This window comes from Saimiri boliviensis, chromosome 3 (genome assembly GCF_048565385.1).
Source record: "Saimiri boliviensis isolate mSaiBol1 chromosome 3, mSaiBol1.pri, whole genome shotgun sequence".
Taxonomy (NCBI): Eukaryota; Metazoa; Chordata; class Mammalia; order Primates; family Cebidae; genus Saimiri; species Saimiri boliviensis.
Window position 1 is genome coordinate 143882400 of NC_133451.1, and position 12872 is coordinate 143895271.

Here is a 12872-nt window from a genome sequence, read left to right on the forward strand (position 1 = left end):
TGAGTGTCGGACACTGTTCTCTAAGCCTTTCAGGTGGCTTTTCCCCCTCCAACCATAGGTAGTTTCTTCACCCCCATGCTCTGATCCATACTTTGCTGAATACTCAAGGGGAACCGTCTCTGGGCTCTGGAGTTCTTCTTCTGTGCTGCCCCTTCCTCTCTGATACTCTGTTCTGCAAAGTCTGGTCAGGCCCTCAGCTCCATCTCCTCCACTCAGGAAGTCTTGTCAGGTTCCACCTGATTCCTCCTCTGTGCACTGGAGCCTGGAAAGTCTCAAGGCAGGAAGCGGATCAGTCACAGGGCTCACCTCTTTTGTTTCCTGTCTCTCAGGGACCACTTTTCTTCATTGTCTAACATCCAGTGATGTGAAAACTAGCATGTGATATATTTTGTCTGATTTTTTCAGTTGTTTCAGTAATAATGGTAAACCCAGTGCCTGACACTTCCTCTTGAGTAGAAGCAGAAGTCTTTTGACACTAGATTTTAATGGCCTGCTAACTTGTTTGTATCTGGCTTTGAGGGAGAGGGACCAGTGTACTGATGAAGAGCATGGAGCCTGGAAGCAGACCAGCTCAAACCTCTTCTCCACCACTTCCCAGTCAGATGATCTAGGCCAGATTAACCTTTCTGTGACTTCATTCCCTCATTGTAAAATGGGGCTGATAACAAACAGTTGTGTCACATAGGATTTTTGAAAAAACAAAATGAGATAATTTAAAGTATAATACACTTCCTGGAATGTGTAACATGTTCAGTACATCTTAGCTAATAGACACTTGTCAAATGAATGAATGGCTGCTCTTGGGCCCCAGTACCACAAAGGAGGTAGGTGCCTTAGGACCTGGGATCCGCCATCGCTGAGGGTTCTGGGGACATGGGCCTGTGCTCCCAGAATGATGATGCATCCATGAGACTCAACTCGTCACCCTCAGTTGCTATTATTCTTTTCATCTCAGTAACAAGACTGGGTTATTTGCCTATTTTTCAGGGGAAGACAGGAAGACCCCCAGCGAATCAAACAGCCCCTCTTCATCCTCCCTCTCAGCTCTGAGTGATTCGGCCAACAGCAAAGATGATTCAGATGGCTCCCAGAAAAACAAGGGTGGGAACAACCTGCTGGTCATCTCTGTCATGCCTGGGAGCCAGCCCTCACTCAACAGTGAGGAAAAGCCAGAGAAAGGTAAGGAGGAGGTGGGTGCGAGCCTGCTCAACCCTCCGCACCCCAGGATGACCCGTTCTTGAGAATAAGCCCTGGACAGGAGGATGATAGGCCCAGAATGCAGTATGCTGGGCATCACCTAAAATTTGCATTTCCTTTGGCTTAATTTGCATCTGACCGTGGGGTGGAAGAATGGGGAGGGTGACACTGACCCCGATGTTTGTGTGTTTGACGCCTTTTAGCACGGAGATGTGGGAAACAGTGCCTGGCAGGGTATAGCTGTCAGGCAGAGGAGGCAGGAGGAAGGAGGAGCTTGGCTCCACTCCGGCCCGCCTCTGCCCGCTTCCCCATGCACCTCTATACCCAGCTTCGGTCCTTGCAGGGTTCGAATGCGTTTTTTGCAACTTTGTCTGCAAGACGAAGAACATGTTTGAGCGTCATCTGCAGATACACCTCATCACCCGGATGTTTGAGTGTGACGTGTGCCACAAGTTCATGAAGACCCCTGAACAGCTGCTGGAGCATAAGAAATGCCACACTGTCCCCACCGGTGGGCTCAAGTAAGGAAAGCAAGTACAGAACCTTTTACTGCGTTGTTATTAAACACCCTTTCCCCTTCCCTACCCTGTCCCTTCCCGTGAAGGTTTTGGGAGTCATGGAAAAGGGAGCTTGGTATGAGGGGAGTTAGTCAGGAACCTCTGCTGCCTTGTAGCTGGATTGAATTAGACCTGTCCCCCTAAGGTGTCCATAGACCTCAGCAGGAGAATCCATTTTGCAAAAATCCTGGGACTCAGGGCAAGAAAAATGACACATTGCAACAGCCTAGCATGCAAGAATAGACTCCTCCTACACTGCTTGAGTTTTGTTCAGACTTGATTTTAATGGAGTCGGGGCTTAGTGTCCGCAAGCATAAATCATGCTGTCACTGAGATTCACCATCGCTGTTTTTCAGATGGCTTGCTACACATCCTTTAAGTAACCATTACAACCACGCCACCCCCCAAAATTGGACAGTTTGAAGAGGCAGGAGGCAACATTTTTCATACAAAGATCATGTGCTTCCTATCCTCCTGCAAACATACTGATGTCTTCCTCCAGAGATCTAGACAGCGACCATCATCTTTAACCAGTATTTTCAAGAGACTCTTTGGTCTCAAGTGTGACCAATCAATTATTATCAAACATACTGTGTGTCTGGCTTGATAACAGGTGCTAACGGGCACACAGGAGTAAAACCATTTCCACCCTCGAGAAATGTACCCCCTAGTACTACCTAATCTGCCCAGGGAAATCAGAGTCCCTGTTCACAAGGCACTTAGGGTCTGGTAAAGAGAAAGCAGCACATGTAGCGACACAGAAAGACACCGTGTTCAAGGCATAATCACTCATTTTTAGCTGAACAATCATGTTGAATGAAAAATTACATTTTACTTAACACAAGGGGAAAACTTTTGTTTTTAAACATTTTCATCATTGAAACTCGCAACCTGCCGGAGAGGTGGCATGACTCCCCCAAATGGGTGAGGAAGGGAGAGATGGAAAAGGACCCTGGGAGTGCAGTGTTGGGGACAGTGCCGGCTTGGTGCCCCCAGGCCCCTGCCTCCTCAACAACTTCCCCAAACAGAAGAGTCAGGGAGCAACAGGACCTACAGTCTTGGGGGTGCTTCCGTGGGAGGGGGAGGGGAGAGCAGAGGGGATTGGGGAGGGGGTGATTATAATTCAAGGAAACCAGTCGATGGGAAATGCCTAGTGAGAGCTCATTTGGGAATTCGATTTGGTTTGTTCCCACTGTCCCTTTATAAATATTTGTGTGCTCTTATTTTAAAAAGAAAAACACCCGAATCATGTTTATCTGTGGTTGGACCAGTGCTCACTGCCCTTCCCAGTAGCCCAGTCACACCCATGAACGTTACAGCCCCTGCCAGTTGTGGCTTTGCCAGTTCGCCTTTCCTCAGGGACCTCCAAAGTCCCGAGCCGCTGAAGCCATGGGGGAGAATGCACAGTGAACGCTGATGCTTTTGCTGGTACAGACACTTCCCGTGCGGTGCTAACCGTCCCCTGTGTAATAGTTTATGTTCTAGGATGACCAAGTAGAAGAATACTTTGAAAAAATTGATAATGCCTTCTGGCTATACAGTGAGTCTTCGTTCTGTTTTGTTTTGTTTCCTTTGCCATATCAGAGAATTAATTTGCCTGAGAGAGTGTCTTTAAGAAAATAACGGGAGCACGGAAAAAACCCTTAGCACTTTGCCTGAGCAGCGAAGGAAAGATTGAGCTGTGGGTCACAGAAATGTCCTTAAAATGAAACAGACTGCCGATGTCTAAATTGCTTTTCTGTGATGGAACTGCTTGTACTCTATATCCTGTTCATAATGCAGATCAAATAAGATTATACTATTATTTTTCTTTTGCCGTAGCTCAGGACAGTGGTGAGTTTCAGACTCCTCTAGGTAAGGCCCAGCTTGGCGTAGGGGTTGTGTGTGCACCTGACCTGGGAATGGGCTTTATATTTCTCTCGTGTGCACTCTTCTGTGAGCTGAGGTTCAAAGGCTAACGGCGAGCTTGGCGCTGAGGAGGCCGTGCACGGTGCACTTGGTTGTGTTGGGCTCTGCTGAACACCTCTCTCCAGACCCTCCGAGGACAGTCCACTCCCGGGCCCTGCCCTGCAGGAGCCAAGCAAGAGCTTGAGGCAGCCACTTTTGCATTTGCATTCTTTGTGGAAAGAGAGCAAACATGCTACCGTTCTCCGCTAAGCCACTGACTCCAGCCTGGCAGCTTCTAAAAGAGAAGCTCAGCGGAGTTTCTTAACGTGGCCTCACCGCTCCTCATGGCCCCTCTGGACAGCCAGGAGGGTTGGTGGTAGCGTAGCCTCACTGCAAAGGATGGAGAAACTGAGCCACAGAGAGGCCCAGGCTCATCCTAGGGTATCCAGCTCTGGCCTGATACGGTGATGGAGCTGAGACCAGCATCCACCCTTCCAGAATCTACCTAAATTGCCTGTAGAGACCACTCAAATAATGAACCAGTATGTCCTGAGTGCTTACCATGTGCTGAGTACTCTACCAAGCACTGCAGAGAATGCAGAGGAAATGTAAGATTCGTTCCTGCCCTCTGAGAATTTCCGATTCAGTTGGATTATTACCATTTCTACGGCATAATCATGTATTAATAATGTCTTTGAGCTCCAGATAGCAGCTGTCTCCTCCCTCCTCCCTTCCTCATTAGCAGATGGGCCGTTTGGGTGGGCTTCCTTCTCCTCCCATGCCCCTGCCATAGTCCTCAGCTTCCTTTCCTGATCAAGAGCCAGTCCTATAAGGAGATGTTTTATGAGTACATAGATGTGTACACACGCACACACTCACACAGAGAGACACACACAGGCCTTCTCATCCTAACAACCCCTTAATAAGCACGATTCTGACCCCTGTGACTTTCTGTTTGCTGGAGGTAGCGCTCCCCCTATAAGCTGTTCTTTAAAACCTCTTAGCCTTTCTGCGTGTGCTTGGTGTGGTGCATGAAAAGTCGATTCTTTGTGTTGCTCCCATCTAGAGGGGAGGTCAGGAGGTTTAGACCTCTGCTCTGTCTGGTCGGGAGTGGGGAGGGCTCCGAGGGGTTGGGCGGGGGCTGGAGGGGAGCACCAGGAAATTGATTCCTGGCACTTTCTCTGCTCCCCTTCCTGAGGGCTGGCCTTGGCTGTGCTGGCCCACAGGAGACCCAGAATAGGCTGAGCGGCCCTCGCCAGAGCTGCTTGTCAGTGGGGACTGCTCTGTCAGCAGGGAGAGCCAAAAAGGGCTGTTCCACCCCTGAGAGGCGGCAGGGCTGGGCTGGGCAGGCCTCAGACACTGGGCGGGCGGTGTGCGGGAAGGCTGGTGAGGAGGGGAGAAGCGGGGCTGCCTCCGAACCGTCCCAGCTGAACCTCCCTTGCGCTGCTTCCCCCGGCAGGTGCCCATTCTGCATTTATTCCACCAACCGCCCCGCTGCCATGGAGTGCCACCTCAAGACCCACTACAAGATGGAGTACAAGTGCCGGATCTGCCAGACGGTGAAGGCCAACCAGCTGGAGCTGGAGACGCACACCCGGGAGCACCGCCTGGGCAACCACTACAAGTGCGACCAGTGCGGCTACCTGTCTAAGACCGCCAACAAGCTCATCGAGCACGTGCGCGTCCACACCGGGGAGCGGCCCTTCCACTGTGACCAGTGCAGCTACAGCTGCAAGCGCAAGGACAATCTCAACCTGCACAAGAAGCTGAAGCACGCCCCACGCCAGACCTTCAGCTGCGAAGAGTGCCTGTTCAAGACCACACACCCTTTCGTCTTCAGCCGCCACGTCAAGAAGCACCAGAGTGGGGACTGCCCCGAGGAGGACAAGAAGGGCCTGTGTCCAGCCCCCAAGGAACCGGCCGGCCCCGGGGCCCCGCTCCTGGTGGTCGGGAGCTCCCGGAATCTCTTGTCTCCCCTGTCAGTCATGTCCGCCTCCCAGGCTCTGCAGACCGTGGCCCTGTCGGCAGCCCACGGCAGCAGCTCAGAGCCCAACCTGGCACTCAAGGCTTTGGCCTTCAACGGCTCCCCTTTGCGCTTTGACAAGTACCGGAACTCAGATTTTGCCCATCTCATTCCCTTGACGATGTTATACCCCAAGAACCACTTGGATCTCACATTCCACCCTCCCCGACCTCAGACTGCACCTCCCAGCATCCCCTCGCCCAAACACTCCTTCCTCGCCTATCTCGGACTGAGAGAAAGAGCAGAGACTGTCTGAGGGCAGCCATGTTCTGTACCAAAAAACAAAGAGACAAAGACAAAAAAAAATCCCTCAAAACTTAAACACAACCCCAGCAGGTGTATGTTGCTGCAAAACCTACAGGCCCCCACGGGTCTGAAACATGTGTACTGTATATCTTTAGTAAGGAATAGAGAATTGGCTCCGTGTGTATACCTATTGCATTGACCTGAAAGCTGCTTTATCCAATCTTCAGAGAGGTGACCTACTGCATACTTCTACCTTCAGAGGCATGCCTCCCCAGCCACCCACTCCCACTCTCAGCCCTTCTCCGTACTTTTCTCTGAAAGGAATCTTGTCTCGTTAAACCCTACAGAGAGTGTCCTTAATAGCAATCAGCACTTGTAAGCTTGTATACCGGTGCATTTGGTTTTCTGTTGGGTGAGTGGGGTGCGTGGGCGTTTGCGGATTCTGAAAGAGAAAGCCGTGTGTCGCGTGCCGTGACATTTCTATTGCACATTCTTTGTACTGGCTTCTTCAACAGCGATGAACGTTCTTTTCCCTCCTGGGTGGTTCATCCACAACTGTCTCTCCCTGTGCCCCTTCATCACCTTTCCCTCTCTCTTTGAGGGCTACAGAGTGGTAGGGCCTGGTGCTTAGTCGATGAAGGAATGGTAGACATCTGCAGTGCTGCTGGAGATTTCCGCCAGAGCGCTGGAGACCCTGTGCTCAGATCTTCTCTGGTGATGAAGATGCGAGGAATCACGTGACTGATCTGGAAGAAATATCTCGCAGCACTGCAGCTAACATCACAGAACTTAAGTGTATTTTGTGTGTGTGTGCCCACACGTAGACAAATGCGGACGGTGCACACACACACAGCGCATCATTTTTTTAAGGGCAGATTATATATATATATGATGTATTAATTCAGTGGTTACCATTTGTTTGCAGGAAAAAGAAATGTATGAGTGAAAAAATTTATGGTTGATAAATCCAGCCAAGGAGATTAAAAGGGGTTTGGATAAATTCTGGGTATAAATGCTCAGACTAAAAAAAAGAAACGGCAGTTTTGCACAGTGCTATGGTCTTGCACTAGTTTTTGTTTCTCATCTGAAAAAAAAAAAAGTAAAATAAAAGGAAGAAAATGTACCTTTTTTATGGAATGAGAAGACTGTATGTTTGAAGATTTAGCCACAACCTCTTTGACATATAATGACGCAACAAAAAGGTGCTGTTTAGTCCTATGGTTCAGTTTATGCCCCTGACAAGTTTCCATTGTGTTTTGCTGATCCTCTGGCTATCGTGGTATCCTCCATGTTACTAATAACTCTGTATTCCATTTTGTTAACGCCTGGTAGATGTAACCTGCTAGGAGGCTAACTTTATACTTATTTAAAAGCTCTTATTTTGTGGTCATTAAAATGGCAATTTATGTGCAGCACTTTATTGCAGCAGGAAGCAGGTGTGGGTTGGTTGTAAAGCCCTTTGCTAATCTTAAAAAGTAATGGGTGATTTAAAAAGAAAAAAGGAAAAAATCTTTGGCTGAATATGTTCATTGCTTGTATTTTTAAAACAACAGAATTTCCAGTATGAAACAGGCTGAAAGAGCAGGAAGAAATGTTCTTTGTATCATAGTGGGAAGTTTGGAATATAAAAGTTTATATATTATTTATCTATTGGAGAACTGGTGTACAGGAGGAACGCGTTCTTTCTGTGTTGCTGTTTTCCATCATGTGTTATCCTAAGAGTTGGGTTTTTTTAAAATCTGTTTCACCAAGGGAAAATAAAAGCATCCCTAATATTCTTCCTCTAGTCAGTTTGCTTTGCTGAAAGCTCCCCGAAAATTAGTACAGTTCTACAGGAAGCCAGAAGACTGTACTGTCTGTCCACACCATGCTCTCCCCTGTCCCCTCCATGCCAGTCTCTCCTCCCCACACCCAGCAGGTGTGCTACACCTCCCTTTGCCAGTCACCCACCTTGGACGGGGAGCCTGCTTGGTGCCCTGGCAAACCTGTTTACACTAAGGAGATGCCCACAGGGTCGGGGAGGCCAAACCAGCTAAGGCGGGAAGCTCCCAAACCCTCAGTCATTCTCCAGCAGAGACCTTTGCTCTTGGCCAGGTTTGAAACGATGTTCAACCTCGCCACGTCAATGTCTCAGTAAAAGACACTAAAGATAGTTATGGACAATACACTCCAAGAATTCTGGGCTTATGGGTGGGATGGTTTTGTTGTTGTTGTTGTTGTTGTTGTTTTTCCAAGTCATGTCTTTATTCAAGTCATGTCTCTATCCCCATATAATGGAGAACGTGCCACTAGGCTAATAATATGTTTTCAAAATTACAAGTTCAGTGATGACAGGAAAGGGCTATAATCCCACAGAGGCTGGTAGAAAAGGTGAGTAACGCTGAAGCACCAGTGGGTTAAAAACCTGAAAGGGCAGCCCTGACAATTCAGACTATAGGTTTTACAGCATGCCACATGTGCAATAGGAGGTCTTAGGGTTGAAACTTTCAAGAACAAGAGGGGTATAGGAAGGAGACGTTTACTGCTCAAATGCCATGCATTTCACTGCTTGCCACTGAACTTGTATTTGAATGACTTAGTAATGCTTAATATAATTGGGCAACTTTTTTAGCACTTTGGAAAGAGTCATCAATCTTTCTGGTAAATTATAAAAGTTTTCTGAGTGAGAACAGGTGTGTTGGGAGTTTGTTTGACTTTTTATATTATTATTGTTATTAATAAAGAAAAAAATCTACAGCATTTTTCAGACTCCACCCTAGAAAATATGTACCCCTGAATTTGGTTTGCAGTTGATACTCAGGGAAGGATGTATTCCATAGATATCCTTTCCGTGTAAAACACTAACATCTTTGAGAAATTCACCTACCAACTAACTTCAGTTGTTTTCACTATGCATTCTTCAATGAAAGCTAGCTTATTTTTCCATATAGTAATGCAGCTAGGGTTCTCAGCACTTTCTTTCTTCTGTCCTTTTTTTAACTCTTCATACTATGTTCAGATGATCATACTGTCAAGGTTTGTGTACATTACTGAAAATTTGTATTGTATAAAGCTTTTTGCATTACAAGGCTGTACAGGGTCATTTTGACAGTAACTGGTATATTCCTTTGCATCTTATGTTGCATTGCCAATTTCTAGTGTATCCAGTTTGAAAGTATAATATACTCTAATTAAAAAAAAAAAAGTTGGCTATACTCTTGTTTCTTTTCTTTTTTGGTTTGCCATCCTTGACTGCTTGTTAGGCTCAGGGTTTTGTTTGTCTTGCTTTGTTCTGGTTTTTTTTTACTTCTCAGTGTATGTTAATCAGATTTCAGAAATGTCCACTCGTGGTTATAACTGTCACAAAATTCAAGTGTGGAACAGCCATGGTTACAATACAAACTGTTATTATGTACATCATTAATGGGCATTAAGGTGGAGACCATATTCATCATTCAGGACAGTGGTAGGCCAGCTCCTTCCTAAAATTACTTAGTGACATTTAAAAGTGTTCACCAGCCCTGTCCTCTACTGCTTAACATCATTTTGTTGACCCCATAGCCAAAGCGGGGAAAACAGATGAATAATTCCATTTATCTTAATGAAGCTGAGCAACTATGAGATTTTAATGAGCAGAAAAATGGTACGTTTGGCAAACTAAATAATAATCTATCCAAATGCAAGTAATAATAGTTCACCATTCAAGGGAAGGTAACAGAGAAAGAAAGTGAGACCAAAGACTGAGTGAGAATGAAATGAAAAACATGCTAAGTTCAAACAATTTTTTTAAATCCATTTTGTTCTATCTATTTGAGACCTTTCCATGAATCCATGATGGTTGACAAAAATATATAAAGCAGCAGAAGAGACTGTTTTGCCTGGTTTGTAATTTGCATGCGTATAAATATAATGTCCTTTGCTTATTTCAAGCAATTGTGAACCACTTCACTCTAACATTTAAAAAGATCAAATTTACTTGTTTAAAAATGGGATGATGTAGGAGAAGCCACTTTGAAAATGGCCAGTCAGTAATTAGACACTATTTTATCCTTTATTTTTTCATCCAATAGCTATTTTTTAGGTAATTGAGTCAAATTCTTTAATTTGGTTCCAATACTAATTTTGTTTGGGGTGTCTGCTGTTTATTGGAAACATTCAAATAAACCAGACATCTTTGATTTTTGCTAGTGCTACAGGCAGGCGTGGCTTCTTATTTTTGTACACATTTTTTTTTTTCTTAAAACTCCACAGCTACCTCATATTTTCCCTGTGGTTGGGAATAGCCAGCAATACAAGGAAAATAATCAACAGTTTAGTAATCATTTCCCCAGAAACGGGCCTCCAGTGACTTTGAGAAATGATCTGGAAACAGAATTGTTCATGACAGAACAGACCACATCCTCTCCCATCTTGACTTCCCTGGAAAACATGGCACATGGACCTGGGCATCTTCAAGCCAGTCATGGGGCCTTTGTTTGAATTTTAATCCAAGTACAATTAGATATTTTTCCTATTGTCATGCTACATAAACACAGTTTAAGCTAAGACTCAAAGCCATGTTTTCTGTAATATGTCCACTGCCGATGGGTTGTTTGGGGGCCACAAACTATGCCTGACCATTTAACAAAGCTGCCTCCCTGGTCTCGAGGAAGCAAGGAGAAATAGCAAGCCATGGTGAGCGCCTATGTCCCCTTACCCACAGTCAGAAGCATCACAGTAGAACCCCTGCTTGCCAAAGGTCATGTGGGGTTTGTGAATAATTTCAAGGGGAAGACACATTAGTCACCTTGCTTTCAGTCTGTGGGGATGAAAGAGGGCCAAGAGGTGCCTAGTGAGATGGAAGCGGGTAGCCGCTCAGTGATTTCATCGGTGCTTCCAGAAGACAGAGAATATAGAATTGGAACCCTGCCCAGCAGTAGCTTAGAACCTGTGAGCAAAATCACAAGATAAAATAGGTCCCTTGGAGATTTAGGATTCATTGTAAGGAGCCATCTATCACGGATATTCAAGATACTCCAGCCAATATTCTTGCTTACATCATTCCCTCAGAATAGAAGAGTCCCACATAAAATGAGGTTTATTTTTGGAATAACTACAATTAACTAAGAAGGAAAATGCCTGTAAAACAGGCTCCAGGGCAAGTGAAGTGCAGTGACTCCCAGAAATTGGGGCACCTTGCCTTTTCTTGTGCAACATCTGAAAGGTGTCAGGTTATTTATTAATCAAGGCCTCTTCTTTATGAAGTTGTAGAGCTTCAGTTCATAATTCTTCCTTTGTAGTTGAATCTGTAAGACAGGAAAATGCACATCTTGCTCACGTTGATAGGAGGTGCAAAAGGGAAAAGAAAAACCAATTGCTACATCCTCCTGGAATTTCTTTCTCGTACAGCTAAGTATTAGTTTATAATTCTTGGTTTTCAGTAGAATTATAAACCTGGAGCAGAGAATCTACCTCAATTCACACTTCAAAATCAATTCCCCCTACACAACTCCTTACAGGTGTTTTTTTTTACCCTGTATGGTGAGAAAATTTGGATTACTTATAACTTTTGTCAACCACAAGGGACATTACCACGCAGTCAGACTACCTGAGTTACAAATCTGACTCAGACACAAACTAGGGGTGTGATTATGACATGCCATTAAGCATCTTATGAAAAGAGACGCTGAACTAAATGATCTCTAAGATCCCCCCTTCCTACTCCTAATATAACATATAATCAGCTATGGTTCTACAACTTGTTGTAAACAAGAAAAAGCCTTTTGAAAGAGAGATGGTTGCAAGGCAGAATCCTTATAAGGCAGTTACAGCAAAAATGGCACTTCAACATTTTCAAGCTACAACAGGCTCAGTGAAGGGAAAAAAAAACAACTAAAATGATTTTTCTGCTCACTTCACGTTCGGAGATCTAAAGTTTTTCTTTTTCTTTTTTCTTTCTTTCTTTCTTTTTTTTTTTTTTTTTTTTTGAGGCAAAGTCTCAAATTTTGTTGCCCAGGCTGGAATACAGTGGCATGATCTTGGCTCACTGCAACCTCCACCTCGTGGGTTCAAGCAATTCTCCTGCCTTAGCTTCCTGAGTTGCTGGGATTACAGGTGCATGCCACCACACCCAGCTAATTTTTGTACTTTTTTTAGTAGAGACGGGGTTTCACCATGTTGGCCAGGCTGTTCTTGAACTCCTGACCTCAAGTGATCCTCCGACCTTGGCCTCCCAAAGTGCTGGGATTACCAGCATGAGCCACCAGCTTGAAGTTTTTCTCTTCTGATTAAAGCTAAATCACCATGCCTGGATTGCCTGCAGTCATCTTGAGGGTGACTTAAACGTATTTTGCTGAACTGTTTGATCTGGTTTGATGAGTTAGGGGTTTGCCAGATGGATGGAGAGGCTTTGCCCTGCCCACCTTCATTTCTCCAACTCTGCTCTCTCCATTTCCCACCCCAATTGCTTGAAGCCAAGAGGAGGTCCTGTCAATGATATCTGACCAGAGCTGGTTGTTACAGCAAAAGGTAGAATGAGGTGAGTCTGTGAGGTGCGAAACAAGAGGTGTCCAATAAAATGATCATATTTGGTGCGAATGTTGCCATGTCTTTAGCCTCTAGGTCAGTGTTGATTACCCATCCACCCTGCTGGGTTAGCTCAAAGCATTTCCCCTCCACTCCTGGCCCCCCACTCCTGAGAAGGACTGATGGGCTTGGGCAGAGCTAAGGACAGCACTGTGTCATGATGCTAAGAAATGGAGGAGTTGGGACATCAAGAGGCAGGCAGAGCCTTCTCATTCATGTAGCAGGGTCTCTTTAGATTCCTCTCATATTGGGGGTGTGTTTTTTTATTTCTCTGATGGGATGTAGCTCTTCTAGGACTTTTTAGGAAGAATTCATGGGAGAGAGTTGTGCACTACCTTCCCCCATAGCTTCCTTAAACCTAGGAAAGCCAGATGAGGATCAAAACAGGGCTGATAGGAAGAAGTTACCACCCAGGCCTT

General features: G+C 45.6%; 2 protein-coding genes across 6 annotated transcripts in view; one reads left to right on the forward strand and one right to left on the reverse strand.

Annotated features, from left to right (window-relative positions):
- The window catches only part of ZNF827 (zinc finger protein 827), a 182512-nt gene extending 172927 nt beyond the window's left edge, over window positions 1-9585 (forward strand). Inside the window, exons 12-15 of one of the 5 annotated variants that reach the window (XM_039479138.2) lie at window positions 988-1179; window positions 1541-1718; window positions 3576-3608; window positions 5101-9585. In XM_039479138.2, coding sequence (XP_039335072.1) covers window positions 988-1179; window positions 1541-1718; window positions 3576-3591 — 386 coding nt within the window. In that variant the 3' untranslated portion in view covers window positions 3592-3608; window positions 5101-9585. The other 4 variants (XM_074396850.1, XM_039479137.2, XM_010338626.3 and 1 more) reach the window with 4 other exon arrangements.
- A 144-nt stretch (window positions 9586-9729) lies between these two features.
- C3H4orf51 (chromosome 3 C4orf51 homolog) overlaps window positions 9730-12872 on the reverse strand; it is a 67775-nt gene continuing 64632 nt past the window's right edge. Inside the window, exon 7 of the mRNA XM_003928004.4 lies at window positions 9730-11174. The gene's annotated coding sequence lies outside the window, so the exon portion shown is untranslated. The remainder of the gene's footprint in view (window positions 11175-12872) is intronic.